The following is a 17,004-nucleotide window of genomic DNA, read 5'->3' on the forward strand; positions in this document are numbered from 1 at the left end:
TTCTTGAACACATGAATCCTCTTCTGTGCTTCTCTGGCTGGAGCACTCCTCCCCATGCTAGTGTGGCATAAGGCGTCCCTTATTTGGGTGTCTGTACAAACACACTCCCTAACTAAAGCAGCAGTTCCCAAAACACCCCGGAGGCTTTTACTTTCCTCTGTTATACTCCTCACCAAACTGTGTGCATCTATTTAGACATCTTTTAACTGTCTCAGTCCCTAAGTTTAGTGTCCACCAGGTGAGAGACATCATCTGTCTTACTGTTGTGTGAACAAGAACCACACACGGCTGGCACAGTGTTGCACACATGTAATCCTAGCACTTTGGGAGGCCAAACTGGGAGGATTGCTTGAGGCCAGGAGTTCAAGACCAGGCTAAGTAAGAGTGAGACCCCCGTCTCTACAAAAAAATAGAAAAATTAGCCAGGTGTGGTGGTGCATGCCTATATTTCCAGCTTTCAAGAGGCCGAGGCCGGAGGTTTACTCCAGTCCAAGAGTTTGAGGATGCTGTGAGCTCTGTTGATACCATTGTACCCCAGACTGGGTGACAGAGCAAGAAACTGTCTCATGAAAAAAAAGAAAAGGACCACTCAAGACACAGAGAACAGAAAAGATACTAGATAGAAAGTGTTGAGATGTCGATAGGAGGAAGAAATGTGTTCTCCCTTTCTTTTCTTTCACTTTAGATTTGTTGATGTTAAGCACAGGAGTCTTAGTGCTTAGTGTGCCTAGTAATTGCTTGTGACAGAAAAACCTCCATTTAATTTAACCTTAATATAACTTTATGAAGTACTTTAATCATGTCTCAATATTTACTTATTTGTATGTTTAAAATGACCTTGTCCTATAATTTCACATTGTGAAAAATAATTTAAAGGAAAGATATGGACTAATTTTGGAAATTAAAAGAGATTATATAGAAGCATTTGGGGTGTTTTTTTTTTTACCATATTAAATACCTTATGTATTAATAATACCCTTCCCTCAAAACCACATAAATAGCAAATTCCTACTTTTTAAAACCGCATTTCGAGTGTGCTCTTCCCTTCTCTGTGTGGTTTCCCTCAGGCGTCTTCAGTGGCCACAAATATGAAACCATGGACTCGCTCCCTGATCACATAGCCCAATGTGGAAGACATAAAAGATTCTATACTGACTCACTTTCTCTTCTAGTAATGCTTCCATAGTCTGAGAAAAAATTTCTAAGCCTTTGTTTTCCACATTTTTGAAGATTTACTATAGTATTTTATTTGATATTGTTAGTTACCATGATGTTCTGTTCGCTATAAATCAACAATATTAAATTCAAAAATGTAATTTCCTTTGAATGTTTTGTGAGACACTAATACTTTAAAGCCCAAAAACAAAAAAAAAATTTAAAAAACCAAATATTAGTATGTTTTTGGTGACATGAACACCAATATTTTCGAATCAAAACATTGTCAATTAAAGCTTACACTGGAATTATTTATAACAATGCCTGTCTTTTGGTTTCTTAGGTATTTGACTATGATTTTGGACTACAGGATGACTTTATGGGCTCGGCCTTCCTGGATCTTACACAACTGGAGTTAAACAGGTAACTTCTGAACTGTTGTAACATCTCTACACCTGTTATGTAGCTGGACTTGTGTAAGGAAATGTCAGCCCTTCTGGGCTCCAATTGCCATTCTGTCATTGAGAACTGTGAGCCTTTGTGCTAGCCAGGCTTTCTCAAGTTCATCTTTCTTGTCTATTCACTGGGAATAAGACACGTAGCATCTTCTGTGACTGCCTCATTCCTCATTCGATAACAATCATTCAAAAGAAAAATTATTGCATACCTACTCTGACTCGCAGCACCAGGAGTCTAGAGATGAAAGGCATGTCCCCTGCTCTCACATTGCTCAGGTGGTCATAGTGGGCCATAAAGAAACTCATGCATGTTAATCTTAATTATTAATATAAGAATCAGCCTACTTTCTATGAAATAAAATGTATACGCTTTTGCTTCAAAGACCAACATCTCTCTTATCACTTGAGCCAAAATAGACTCTGATTTTGCCGTCACCAGTTGACCAGCACCAGCGTACCCAGAAGCGTTCCTAACATGAAAGTGGATTGGTTGTATTTGCTCAGTTATGTTATTTATTACTCCTGGACGGGTTGCAAAGTTACATTATGATCACCAGAATTAGTCATTCCTTATACCAAATAAAGGGATTTTATTCTTCAAAATGCATTTTTGTATAGGAGGTATGAATTCATTTGCACTACAGAAGATAAATAACAGTTTTTTAAAAGGCTAAGCAGGATGAGAATGGGTTGCAAAAGAGGCCGTGAAATCTTTAATGGTTTTAAGGAGGAGTTCGTCTGTTCTAGACGACCATGCTGTCCTATAACACATCCTGCGGCAGGGATGGTGGAAACCAGGCAAGCAGAGTGCCGGTGCAGATGGCACCTTTGTATCTCTGTGAATGTGGATGAGTAGAAAAACAGAAAGAGCAGCCCCCTTCCGTGTTTTAGTCACGAAGTCTGAGCACAGTGGCACCCGGCTGGTCTTTCAATGGTCACTTTCTGCAGCCTCCGGCTAGACCAAAGAGCATTTCCCTGTACTGCCTGCACGACCTCAGCTCTGGCCTGCAGTCCAGCACCAGCTCACACTTCCCTGCACAGGTCCTATGCAGAGGGCCCCAGGAAAGCAGCTGTGCCTCAGTGGTGTTGTCATTACCTTGAAACAGAGCTCAACAAAGTGGACTGTGCTATTCTTCCAGAAAGGCCACAATTACTTTCTCTGTAGACCTTTGCCTAAGGGTATGCAAATTGCTGGCTTTCACCCCAAAGTGTAAATGTCTCTTGTTCTCTATTAAAGATAAATCATTTGTGAAAAATAGTTTAAAGGAAAAATATGGACTAATTTTGGAAATTAAATGAGATTAGACACAGCATTTAGTGTGTAGTTTACCACATTAAATATTTTGTGTATTAATATTCCCTTCCCTCAAAACCACATAAATAGCAAATTCCTACTTTTTAAACCCACCTATTTGAGTATGCTCTTTCATTCTCTGTATAATCAATAGTCTTTGGGTAGAAGAAAATGAATAATAGTAGTAGTCATATGAATACTTATGCTACTATATAATACATTAAAGTATCCTTTTGAAAGAAAATAAAAGATACAACGTAAAGCAATTGCAAAATTCTTAATTTTTTATCATGTAATTATTTAAAAATGCAGTGAAGTATTTAGTAATTTATATATATATGCAAGAATGCTCAATATGTATTTATTAAAATAAAAGGAATAAGTTGTTACAATCAAACCATGATTAGTTATAACTAAATTAACATTGGAGCAATTTGTCTCACAACCATTTTAATTTATGTATAATGACAGTCCGACAGGTTCCTTATGGCTCAGTTCAGACCCCTGACACCAAAACATTTTTCATACATTTTATGGTATTATTCCTTGATTTAGTCAAGTAAGTATCCTGTGAAAGACTTTCAAGTACTGTACAATCTTAGCATTGAAAAGTGCCTGTGAGGCTGGGCATGGTGGCTCATACCTGTAATCCCAGCACTCTAGGAAGCTAAGGTAGGTGGATCCTTTGAGCTCAGGAGTTTGAGACCAGCCTGAGCAAGAGTAAGACCCTGTCTCCAAAAAATAGCCAGGCACTTGTACTCCCACCTACTCAAGAGGCTGAGGCAAAAGGATCTCTTGAGCCCAGGAGTTTGAGGTTGCTGTGAGCTATGACATCACAGCACTCTACCGAGGGCAACACAGTGAGACTGTCTCAAAAAAGAAAAAAAAAGAAAAAGAAAAGTACCTCTGGTTTTCAATCCTTGTCATATAAGGGCATGGTTTGGGGAGCTTTATTAAAACAAACAAACAAAACCCAGAGACTCCAGACCCTACTCCTGATCTGTAGGACCACAGTTATTGGGAAGAGTTCAGGAATATGATGTTGTAAAAAGTGCTCCCCAGTTGATTCTGATGTGCAGCTAAGATTGAAGGTTCTTGTCCCCATCAAGCTCTCTCTCTAGAACTAGAATTCAGCTGTGTCATATCCTACAAGGTAAGCTCCATGAAGACAAGGATCTTATTTTTTTTTTTTTGGAGACAGAGTCTCACTGTGTCACCCTTGGAAGAGGGCTGTGACATCACAGCTCACAGCAACCTCAAACTCTTGGGCTTAAGTGATTCTCTTGCCTCAGCCTCCCAAATAGCTGGGACTACAGGTGCCTGTCACAATGCCTGGCTATTTTTTGGTTATAGTTGTCATTGTTGCTTGGCAGGCCCGGGCTGGATTCAAACCCACCAGCTCTTGAGTATGTGGCTGGTACCCTAGCCGCAGAGCTATAGGCACCAAGCCTGAAGACAAGGATCTTGGTTCCAGTCTTCGATTTTTACCCAGAAGCCGGCACAGTGTGTGGCATTTAATGTATGTTTAACACATGGTTTGTAATTGAAATGAATGAACAACTAAACAAAGGAACATTCCTAATTTGCCAACATTTCAAGATGCATTGCTTAGTGGTGGCTGTTCCCTAGACACCTAGGTATAAACCATAAAGGGGGCACTAACCCCTATTTGTTCAACATTAATCGGGGTGCCCAAGGAAGATGTCACCCATGCATTGTCAATTCAGTGCAGATTTTGCGTTGTTTTCAAAAAATAATTGTCAATAATATTGATTATTCATAATCTCTTTCTCGGAGATGCTTGTTGAGTTCCAAAGCCTGTATTACCTAACTCATAACCATTGGTTTCTTTGTCTTTCAAAATGTAAAAATTGTTTAGGCATAGATTTAAATAGACCAAAAATAAAAATATTACTTTAAATATTGGTTGTTCTTTTAAATGATCACACATTGTTTTTAAAGTATGTCTATAATAGATTTCAGACAAATTATAATTTATATTTTCTTCTTTTCCCGCTCACTTGTTTACTTTAAAATACTGCTGCGTAAGAAAATTCCTGAAGAACTATAAGCAAGCTAAGTGGTCAGCAAATGACCCTCCTTCAGTGGCTGGACTCAAATTTGTAAAAATACAGCTGCAACTCCTCCGTGTGGATGTAGAGATCAAAGACAGCGGCCTAGTGGGTCACTCAGTAGGCTTGTTGTTTCTTCACAGTAACTTTCTAGAATCCCACAACAGGCAGAATTTTATCCAGTGAATTCAGATAGACCCTTAGTCACAGTTTATTGGGTAACTTAATACATGGATGATATTTTAATAACAACCAAAATTGTACCAAGGAAGTAAAGAAAAGCACAATTGCTTTTTTTCTTATTAAAATAATAAATTACTTATAAAAATGTACTTTTACCTCTTCATCTAATAGCTGTTTAAAATCTAAATATTGTGTGTGACAGGCCCACAGATGTCACCCTCGCTCTGAAGGATCCCCATTATCCCGACCATGATCTTGGGATCATTTTGCTCTCCGTGGTTCTTACCCCTAAAGAAGGAGCGTCCAGGGATGTGGTAAGTTCCTCCACAACCGAGTAGGAGCTCTTTCTTGCTCTTCCTTGTTCGCTGTTGTGAGCCTTCTTGGGACACTTGAGAATCTGGCCTGGACTTTGTTCCCGTGAGTATCTTGGGTGTGGCTGGTCGGCGCTTGTGTCTTTTCAACTCAAGTTTCCCATTCCACGGTCCAGATCAGAACCTCTTGTTATGAATAAGAAACAGATTCGCAACTTTAACTTTATTTCTCAATTTCAGATGTGTTACATTATAGACGAATATTAGTATTCATTCAGGGAATACATTTACTAGTGAACTGAATCTTTAGAATCCCACATTGAGGTCTCTGGACCCTGCTGTTTTGACTGTTTTGTCAGGTGAAACATCACAAAGAAAATTGGGTGAAATTATAACAGAGTTTCTGCTTTCTGGTACTTGTTTGCTGAATGATAAGTGAGGATTTTGCATCTTTTTGATGGCTCCACATGGGTCGTACCCATTTTTCAGCACTAGCTGTCTGTGCTTCCTGGCACACCATGCTGCTGTGAGAGATGGACAGGTCGGTTACCCCAGGCCGCCGAGCGACGCTGAAGCATCTCAGGTCTGGCCCATATCAGTAGGCTGCCACTGCACTTTGTGCCACAAGTGGCCAGAGATTATTTATTAGACTCGATGTGTTTTCATGTACCGGGGAACTATTCTAGCTCTGATTCTTTTTATTTTTTAATTTTTTTTTTTTTTTTTTGCAGTTTCTGGCCTGGGCTGGGTTTGAACCCACCACCTCCGGCATATGGGACTAGTGCCCTACCCCTTTGAGCCACAGGCGCCGCCCCTAGCTCTGATTCTAACACATTTTAGTAGTAGACACAATTTTTTTAGGCAACTTCACATACTCTATTTCAGCCATGTATATATACTGCTGCCTTAAAATAATGCATAATTAAAGTTGATTATATATTGTCTGTGGTAAGGCTATTATTAACATTTTTCTCTAGATTATAGGTAAATATAGTGAACCTATACAAGAAGTATAGGTTCACTGAACCTTTACAAGAAGTATTTCTATTATTCCTTTAAAAAATTAAAGTATGAATATGTAGATTCATACATAATATTTGCTAAATATGGGTTAAGTGCCTGTACTTTATTCACCAAGGAAGAAATTTCTGTTTCCCAACAAATATTACCAATATAATAATAATAGCTAGTGGGCAGCACATGTGGCTCAAGGAGTAGGGTGCTGGCCCCATAATTAAGAGATGGTGGGTTCAATCCAGGCCCTGGCCAAAAATTGCAAAAAAATGTAAATAAATAATAACACTTAGTATGAGAACTTAGCATAGTGAAATTACATACAAAATGCAAAGGGGTGGGTGAGGAGACCTTTTCACAAATACTATGTAGAAATAGAAGCCCATCATTTTAGATGTCACCACATCAGAAGGTATTATTCCATCCAGCCAAGCCAAGATGCATATCCTAGCTGGCTGACCCATACACAGGAATACATTACATATGTTTACTCTGTGTTTTATTCAAATAATTCAGGTATTTATCATAAAACTACTATAAGCAATTCCTGTGCTGGTCATTTAGATACAAGGGAACTTAGATACAGTGGGGAACCCAGAATCAAATAGACACTGTTAGAAATGTACAGTGACAACTGCTTCAGTGCCATGAAGGAGAGGTGTGTGATACTGAAAGAACAAGCAAGAGGAAATGTGTTCTAGTCAGACAGACAGGGATTCTCCGCCAAGGAAGTCAAATGGGAGCTTGGTTAAAGCATGAGCAGGAATTAAAACCAGGGAGAGAGGAAATACTTCAAGCAGAACAAACAGCACACGCACAGGCCCTGTGGCTAGAGAAAGTGTGCTATATCCCAGGAACTGGAAAGTCCTAGAGTTTAGAGAAAGAGGAAGCAAAGAGTGCAGGTGGTTGGAGACACTGGAGTGGAAGGGACAGGCTCAGACTGTGTTGGGCTGTTGGCCACGGTAGAGTTTGTCATCTTTTTCCCAAAGGGCAGTGGGAGCCACTGATAGGACTGTCAATAGGAAGTAGCATAATTGTATTTGTCTTTGAAAATATCTCTGTAGCTGTGTTGTAGAAAACAGATTAAAAGGCTAAGTATGAATGTACAGAGAGAGTAAGACATGTAAAAATCCAGAGGAAGATGAGTGGGGGTTGGACTAGAACGGTCAGAGTAGAGACAGAGGGAAATCGGCTAGTTTACCCACAGGAGGTAAAATCAGCAAAACTTGGTAATAGACTGTTCTTAACCTGAGGGTCTCTGCTATTTTAATGAAGGGCAGCCTTTCACAAATGCTCAGGTTCTGTGTATTCTCAAACCATCTTCACTTACAGTGTTATTGGAGATTGAAATGATATGGCAGCTGTTGTGGCTATTTGGGTGGTTTGGTGAGGGATTGTCTACTAAAATTTTACATTAAAGATACTTTCATTAAATACTTTAACATCAAACTGAGGGGTTGAGGGAACAAGTTAATATCAAGAAACCTTATGATGAAGCTGCTGAGTTTTAAATTATATAGAAATATATGTCAGCACAGGCAAAGTAGTTGTCAATGTTACTTTTTCTTCAAAAGTTCTTGCAAAAATCTTTAACTTCAGTGGCTGCTCAGATTTATTTTTTTAGGCACAATGTCTTTCTACTTAGAAAAAAGTAATTTAAAAATATTACAGCGCTTGGGGCCTGACCACCAGTAAGTCACGCATCGCAAGTCTGGCTCCTCCACCCTCTTCTGCTCCTTTTCCTTTCTTCTCATCAAATCTTTCTAGCCACATTCATCCTCTACACAAAAAGATCCTCCTGAAATCCTCATGCCATTTTCTTGGCTCATATGCCTTTGACTGCCCCAGATATTTCAGAAGAAATTCTTTCTGACCAAGTGGTTTCCATGCAGCGCCTCACTTGTCTTCCCTCCCGGAGTCCCAGCGAGCAGTGACCTTGTGCTGCTGTGTTTACTGGGCACTGGGGCCTTCTTTGCCATCCATTATTAACTCTTCCCTGGCTTCTTTCTTCTTCCTCAGAGAAGCAAGTGCTTAGCCAGTGCTCAGAAAGGCACAGTGCATGCAGTTGACACGGAGCCAGCCTCTGTCTGGTCAGCACCCTTGCCCTTCCCGTCCTGACCTCCGTCACACCTGAGCAGGAAGGTGGCTGAAGCCGTCCTGGGTCATCCTTGCAGTTGTGAGCGGGAAAAAGCTCCATTATAGAGGTGCAAGCTGAGCCAACCAAGAGAGGAGGGAGACTGAAAGATTCCCCATAGGAAATTTTACTGGGATATAGTATCCCACTATTCTGACAGCCTAGATTTGAATCTGGGTTTCTAAATGTATGTTTTACATTATGGAAAATTCCCAACAGATACATATAAATTGGCTTTTTTATTTTATTTTTTTGTTTGTTTGTCCTTTGTAGTAGTTCTATAGCTATTTTTTAAGTTCTCTAAAACTAGTTATTAGATTTTTCAACACTGGTTTTTAGGTTTTGAAACTCTGAACAAGGATCATTCCTAAGTCTCAATTAAAAAAAAAGAAAAACACTTATTGATCAATAAGTGATCTTCCAGGTTCCAGGGCTCCCTCTTTCTCTTCTCAGTGTTAGTGACCTGTGACTATTTCATTAACTAAGCAGAAACTCCTCCTGAGGCACTTTGAGGCTGTCCACTGAGCAGCATCTGGGGCCTCCCCGGTAAACCCCGTCCAGCTGCACACGCCTCCACAGCTCACTGGCTCGCATGGCCCGCTTTCCTCTGTGCAGTTTGTCTGCCTGAAATGTGCCCGTTTCACTTCTCCTCCATCCCGTCACCGGGGGTCCCAAGCCCGTCCTATGACCAAGTCTCTCAAGCCCGGTCTAGCTGTCTGCAGACTTCTCTCTGCAGGGATTCACAGGACGCCTCAAAGGCCCAGGGGAACATTTTTAAACTGTTTTTCGTATCTCAGTGTTCAAGTATCTGAAGTTCCCATAAAAAATATTAAATTGTGATTAAGTGATGATTTAATTTTTCTTTTATAAGTTCTTAAAATTAATGCATTAATTATAATCTGCTTAAAATCAAGCCTCATTGCTCCTCTCAGGGAGTTCTAGTGATGACAACTAATTGTAAAGATGTTATTGTATTTTTTCCACTTTCTGACATGTCTTGTATCAGATAAATGTATTTCTTTGGGCTACATTTGAAGTTTCTTGGTTAAAAACAATCAGCCAATGTATCTTCAAATTAAGTTTTCATATGTTTAAAATCTATCACACATTGTGCAGTGAAACTGGCATGCTGAACTTTCACAAGCTATTCAGGAACCAATGTTATTTAGGGATTCAAGCTAAAAATGCAGCAAATCAGAATTCAGTTACTGAAGGCTTCACTATCCCCAAATTAAGGATGATACAGTGGAAGGAATGGGGGATAATTTTGCACTCACCCTCACCTAGCAAAATTGTAAGAAAAGGTCTGTTGTCTTTAGTTACTACCTCAGAAATAATTTATTTTAAGTTTTCAGGACTGAAGAATTTAGTTCAAAAACTGTTTATTCTACGCCTGTGTTAATAAGATTTTGCTAAATATTTTATGTGTATTAAAATGGAGAATGAAAGAGATGAGTTTAGGAGCGTCTAACAGATAAATCCTAACCATCAAGTAGGAAATAGAACATTAATTTGAAGAGAAATTCTCTAAAAAAGTGAGAAGAAATGAATAACTGGAAATACAGAGGACTTAGCCTTACAAAAAGCTAAGATTTCTAAGTCAGTTATCTTGTGAGTTTTTTATGCAGGTATTACTAACAAACATTCCATGAGTAGTGTGGTAGGGAGGATTTCTCCTTGTGTGGATTGTCAGTTCTGGAAATCAGTAAAACTGCAGAGTGAGTTGAAAACCCTCTCAGGCTACAGAATCTACAAAAGCCTCTGATTCTAAAGCAGCTGTTCTCAGCCTTCCTAATGCCATGAACGGGGTTGCAACCGACAGGTTGAGAACTGCTGGTCTAAAGCACACAGAATCCAATTCCAGCAACTTTAAAAGCATAGTATAAGTGATAACAAATGCAGTTGCCTATATTAAAATCTTCTCCATCGAGTTCATGATTCTTTCTAAGAAATCCCAGATATGAACAGATACATAAATCTATATATCTATACTTTTCTTTAAGTTTCCAGCATTGTGTGTACAAGAAACCAAAACCTTCCTGGGGCATGCCGATGAGTTGCATGGCACAACTGTTGATTCTGGTTTTATTGCACATACTGTTTTGAACCTGCAAAAGTCTGTGGTGTGTACACGTGTGTCCTATATACGGCATTTTCATCTTAATGATGTGTTTGAGTTCTTTCTGGCTCTTTTTCTAGCAGAGTTCAATCCACAGCTTTCTTCATTGGAGAATTTGTGAAATAAAAGTGAGTTAATTTGTGTTACCCACTCTCTTAAATAACATAGACCTAAAAATTGCTTGGCAAAGGCTGAAAAACTGACAATTCAAAGAAACATATGAATTGGCCTTTGTTGGTCTTTAAGGAATTAAAACATATTTTTTTGTCTTGGTTTAATTTTGATATTTTTCAGAATTATTACACAGCCAACATTTGAAGAAATATCCACCTAAAAAAGTTGAATATGTATGTTTTATAAGATATATAAACTATAATCATATCTAACCATCCTATGATTTTTATTTTTGTATAGCAGCTATATAATTGCCAAAAAAAAAAAAATCACTACAACAAAAAGACAGTAAAAAATGGATTAAGATTATATAATCTTTTTGTTGTTGTTGTTGCAGTTGTCATTGTTGTTTAGCTGACCCAGGCTGGATTCGAACCTGCCAGCCTCAGTGTACGTGGCCAGCGCCCTACCCACTGAGCTACAGGCGCCCCAGAGATTGCATAATCTTGTAGAAACAATCACTTCTACTGCTCTATCACAGGCCATATTTTTATGCTACTTTATTCTTTTCATTGGCTTCAAAGAAGTTGAGCTGCTAATGACGAATTTGAACTGTCCTATAATAATATTGAATAATAATAACACTTTCAAAAAAGAATTCATATGTTTCTCAGCTGAAGTTAGATCACAGAGAAAAAACTTAATTTTATTTGTCTAGAGTTTGCTTCATCTCCTATCTTTAAGTTCTCCGACCAATCTTTCTTCTCTAACATGCCTAATGTACAGTAAAGGTAAGAGTATCAATAGTGTGTCTGTTAAATTTATTTTTTAAACACTTTTCAACTATTTTCAGTTTTAGTAAATCTACCTCAAACCAACTACCTAAAAGACAAATGGACTTGGAAGTGGGATGCTTAACTCATTGCTTAGCTAATAGGTTTGGCTCAAGAGGCAGAAATTTTTTTAAAAAATAGAGACCCATATTGAGAGTCACTGAATCTATTAATAGAGTGTTAGATATTGAATCAGGAAAATAATGAATTGACTCTCACAACTGCTAGATCTTGCATCTTTATACTTCAGGAAATCACTGACTTTTTTCCTTTCATGAGCTTCCTAGTCTGAAAATCAAAACCACACAACCTGTTTATAAAGCTGATTTTGAGAATCAGGAATAATACTAGTCCTGTATGTTGTTTTTCATACAGAAGGTTAATTTGTATGCAGTGCTTCTGAGTCAGGGGATGTGAAGTTGACCAGCAGTATCAAAATTTCATGATATTGACTAGTGTTGTCCTGAGATTCCACTCTATCTAAAGCTCAAAACCTGTTTTTCATAGCAGGACTTTTCTTATGAATGGGATTTTATGAGATTCTTAAGCTAGATGATGATGATAAATGATCATGGATTAAGAGGTTTTATTTATTTATTTATCTTAATTGTTTTCACTTGATTTGAATCAAAATATTGAATCTAGGAATTGCCATTCTTTGTCCATTGAAAGTCTGCTTTCTGAGAAAGTTGACCATTTAATATTTGATTCTTAATGGGGAAGTTTTTGTGAATATGGCACATCCCTACAGCACTTAGTTTCCAATTGCCTTTTGGCACGGACGGAGGAAGTGGTGGTGGTGGTGGTGCTGATGACACCGATGATGATGACTCATCTGCAGTCAACAGCAAACATGTCGACTAGGTGTCCATAGCCACAGCCCAGTGGAAGGATTTATTGCTTCAAAATGAATTGGACATGAGAACTTTGAAAATCTAAAATGTCTCTCTGATATTTGATAAAAATGCTTTACAGCTTCCTGGCTCCATTTGAAAAGAAAAACGTAAGAAGTGGGAGGGAATTATTGTAACCTTAGGAAATCTATTACTCTTCCTTGTTTTGGTCAACATTTAACACAGAGAGTGTATAGAAAGAAAATATACCCTAAAAAATACCTATGGAAAAGAGGACTGTATTATCTTTGACAATTTTATGATTTTTTAATGTCATATCCTAGAACCTCTACATAATTCCTCTGTTTCGGTTGAGGCCAAAGGTTGCCTTTGTTTTATAGTAAAACTTTTTTTTTTTTCGTATTTTTGTAACTCCTGGGCAGTTTCAGAAATTGCCCTTCTTTGCAGTGAATTCTCCTGAAGATGGCACAGGTCTGTAGGACGTTGGTGCACTTCCCTGATGCACAAATCAGGCCAGTATTTCTAAAAGCTTTGTCCCATATATTCCTATTCTTCATCTGCCTTACATATAATGGTAAAGCTAAGATGTAGTAAAGAGGTTAATCAGAAAGGTCCATACCTCAATGATGACCAAGAAATTTTTAGAAGCGAATGGAGGAAATAAAAAATCTTTAGGCTTTTATGATTTACTTTATACAAGAGACTAATGATCTTGGGTACTCACCACCAATTTCCAGACTCTTATTTAGAACTTTTAGCCCAATATACCTCTTACTATGGAGACAAATAAGCTAGTTTATGGGATGTGTTTTCACCTAAACATTTCACAGGAAAATGTACCAATAGCCACCACAGCGTGTGGCATTTTTTTTCAATTGAATATATTTGTAGATCCTGATGTAGTTAAAGACTAACTGGAAACAGACACAGTCCCAAGATGCCACCCAAGCAAAAGACTTTGAATGTGTGAGAAGAATTAGTACATACCTGATAAGCCACATCCGTCCTCAACCCCCACCACCAGAAGCAGTTGATACTCAATGTATTTTTTTTTTCAGTGAATCATCAAGGTATTCTGATTGTACATTCTGTTTAAAATATGTCATCCCATTTCTTTGAACAAAGGCATAAAGCAAATTAACTCTCACCAGAAAGACTGCTCAAATGTGAAAGTTGCTTCTCCAGTCCTGTGTGCCTGAAAAGCAATTGTCTTGTGTAGTTGCTGCTTGTTTAAAGGGCTGGCGGATGTTGCATTTTCTCTAGAAAACAATTGGCTGCCCTGTTTTGAACTTGAGTGGAAAGATAATGAAAATGCTTTGTTTCGTCCACAGACAATGCTAATGAGGAAGAGTTGGAAAAGATCAAGTAAGGTAATTCTTAGCATGTGGTCTTTCAGCTTTTCTTGTTGAGAAGAACTGTCAGCTGCTTTCCTCAATCTCTCTCATGTCTCTCCAAACTTTGCCATGAGATTCAACACTGTTCAGCTGTTATTTTCCCCCATAAGCTTTAAGCAAATCATGTGATGCTTTTTAAATGAGCGGAAACCACACTGATCAGCAGCATCCAAATCATCCTCTCCCTGACCTCTGTCACTTCTCAGCATCATTCTCAGCATCGGGCTTCACCATATGTACAACAGGGTCTAGAAAACGGCTTTGCTCCAGGACTGAAGTGACCAGGCAAGGGCAGGACCAGCTCCAGATGGAAAAAAAGATGCACACAATTTATTGTTTTTCAGTCATGGAAATTAGAGTGTGAAGTTTTCTAAACTCAAAACTCCTATATTGCTACATCTTTGAAGTGTATGATAAGAACAGTTTTCCTTCATTTCTTCTTCTCACTTCAAGAAATTAATCGATCTGGGGCAGCGCCTATGGCTTAGTCGGTAGAGCGCCGGCCCTATATGCCGAGGGTGGCGGGTTCAGACCCGGCCCCGGCCAAACTGCAACCAAAAAATAGCCAGGTGTTGTGGCGGGCGCCTGTAGTCCCAGCTACTCGGGAGGCTGAGGCAAGAGAATTGCTTAAGCCCAGGAGTTGGAGGTTGCTGTGAGCTGTGTGAGGCCATGGCCCTCTACCGAGGGCCATACAGTGAGACTCTGTCTCTACAAAAAAAAAAAAAAAAGAAATTAATCGATCTGGGGAGTAAGAGGAGTTTCTAGTTCCCGGAACTTACTAAACTCTGGCTCTTCTAGAACTTATAAACTATAAGCTAAGCTTTAAATGTGTTCTGTGGTGGACACAGATGAATATGAGGACCAAGGTGAAATTGAACTTTTATGTGTATATGCCTTGAAACAAATAAAAGAAATTTTATTTGTAAAATTTTTATTTGCTCAAATTTTTACATAATAGGTCAGTATTCCTTTTTAATAGTCGCTAACTTTTTTAGACCCTGGAACATGGCAGTCTTTTTTTTTCCATTCTGATTAAATCATGCTATTATTTAAATTTTTCTTTCATTTTTTCATTTTTATTACTGTGAATTAGAGAATGTTTATATCAATGTTAAAATGTTTTTATGTTTGTGACTTATTCTCTTCTAACAAGAATCTCTGACTGTATATTCTCTTCCCAGCTCTCACAGCACAGTGATTCTCAACCTTCCTCATGCCGCGGCCCTTTAATATGGTTCCAAAAGGGTCGTGACCCGCAGGTTGAGAACCACTGTCATAGCATTAAGGACCAAAGATACTCTGGCTCATAAAAAAAGGCAGGGCCCCCTTAAAAGTCATTTTGATCATTTTAATAAAGTAAAAAGCAGGAAGGAAGGTTTGCTGAATACTTTTGCCTTAGTTCACTATGCCTTTTACTAATCAAAATAAAGTTTCAAGAAGTTTTAAGGAAGTATTTGCACCGTTCGTATTTGTGTTATGTTTTTCTTTATACTGATGTTATATTTAAAGTATATGTTTTAAAATTCATGTAATTTGGCTTTTCTCATTCTGTATCTGTATTATGATATATTTTTGTAAAAAATATAACAATCTGTTAATATGTAGCAGTCTTTTCCCCTTCAGATGTGTTAACATGCGATGCTAGACCAGGATATTACACGGCATTTAGTAGCAGTTAGTGAAAAAATCCCTTTTATTGTAGGCTAAAAGAATAGAAACAAAGATTCTTCTTTAAAAATACATTTAATTTACATTTAAATTTAATTTAAATTTAATTTTAAAGATAAATTAACTAAAAGTCTTCCATTTATAAAAAAATTAAAATGATTAATAAACACCTATCTTCTACTATTTTTCTTTTTTTTTTTTTTGCGGTTTCTGGCCAGGGCTGGGTTTGAACCCACCACCTCTGGCATCTGGGCCCAGTGCCCTACTCCTTTGAGCCACAGGTGCCACCCCCTCTACTATTTTTCTATCTAAAATTCTTGGAGTTTTTGTTTATTATTAATAATGTAACTAATTCACTCACATTGGTACATTTTTCAAGCTTCCACTGAAGATACAGAATTCCTGGGTCTAATTCAGAACTCACCTGAGTACTAGGAAGATTATATTTGGTACACGTGTTAACATAGCTTTGGGTTTTAGCCTAAGGGATTTTCAATTTCGAAAATTTAATGGAGATATTGAATGCTTAGTGAAGTAAAATCAGTTCATTCATTTGATTTTTTTCCCCTGGGAGCATACGAATACCAGCTAATTCATTCAAATTTTCCCTGTGCCCTAAAACATTTACCATATTCATCCATACTAGTGTTACAAGAGCACAGTGTTAAATGTTAAATCCAGGGGAAGTCTGACGTTTCAATTGCTACCTGCTCCACTATCCTTCACACACACTTCTAAATCAAAACTGCTCCCTGAATCCTTTCCTCCAGTAAATGGTGCTTTCTGGGAAACAAAGCACATGTGACTAGACTGTACTTTCGTAAGTTTTGCTACGTTACTGTTTTGCAACCCTTTTCTAATTATGAAATATCTTCATAAAGATTCTTGTCTGAGTAAGGAATTTGCCTCATATATGCACACCACATTTAAGTACGGTTATTTCCTATATAACTATGGTCAAAGTCAAAGTCACGTGTTTTTTGTTTTTTATATTTATATTTTTTTATTAAGTCAAATACACATAGATCATGAATACATTTATGCATATGTGTGGTACAGTGTAATAATTTTTTTTTATACAATCTGACGTGGTTACATCAAACCAATCAACATAGCTTTCACCTCATTTACTTGATTATTGTGTTAAGACATTTATATTCTAGACTTAACAGATTTGACTTGTACCCAAGGCACGTGTGTTATATAAACACAGATCATTTCTACTTTGGAATCTTGATTTCCAGAATGAAGTCTCCTGAGTCTCCTGACAAGTAGCCTGTCTTTCACCAACAGAGAATAAAGTCTGAGAATTATAAACTTTATAGCAAAGACTTAAAGACAGCCAGATAATGTTGTAGGTGGTTCTCTCCAACATGGAGCTTTTCTTTATTTACTTGGTTT

At 38.0% G+C, this 17,004-nt stretch overlaps 1 protein-coding gene across 11 annotated transcripts in view; it reads left to right on the forward strand.

The window, feature by feature from the left end:
* Window positions 1-17,004, forward strand: part of MCTP1 (multiple C2 and transmembrane domain containing 1) — a 621,784-nt gene that overhangs the window by 361,016 nt on the left and 243,764 nt on the right. For 5 of the 11 annotated variants that reach the window (XM_053586428.1, XM_053586455.1, XM_053586444.1 and 2 more), the window contains exons 4-7: window positions 1,499-1,578; window positions 5,365-5,476; window positions 10,821-10,868; window positions 13,873-13,911. In XM_053586428.1, coding sequence (XP_053442403.1) covers window positions 1,499-1,578; window positions 5,365-5,476; window positions 10,821-10,868; window positions 13,873-13,911 — 279 coding nt within the window. The remainder of the gene's footprint in view (window positions 1-1,498; window positions 1,579-5,364; window positions 5,477-10,820; window positions 10,869-13,872; window positions 13,912-17,004) is intronic. The other 6 variants (XM_053586451.1, XM_053586475.1, XM_053586485.1 and 3 more) reach the window with 3 other exon arrangements.

This window comes from Nycticebus coucang, chromosome 1 (assembly GCF_027406575.1).
Source record: "Nycticebus coucang isolate mNycCou1 chromosome 1, mNycCou1.pri, whole genome shotgun sequence".
Taxonomy (NCBI): domain Eukaryota; kingdom Metazoa; phylum Chordata; class Mammalia; order Primates; family Lorisidae; genus Nycticebus; species Nycticebus coucang.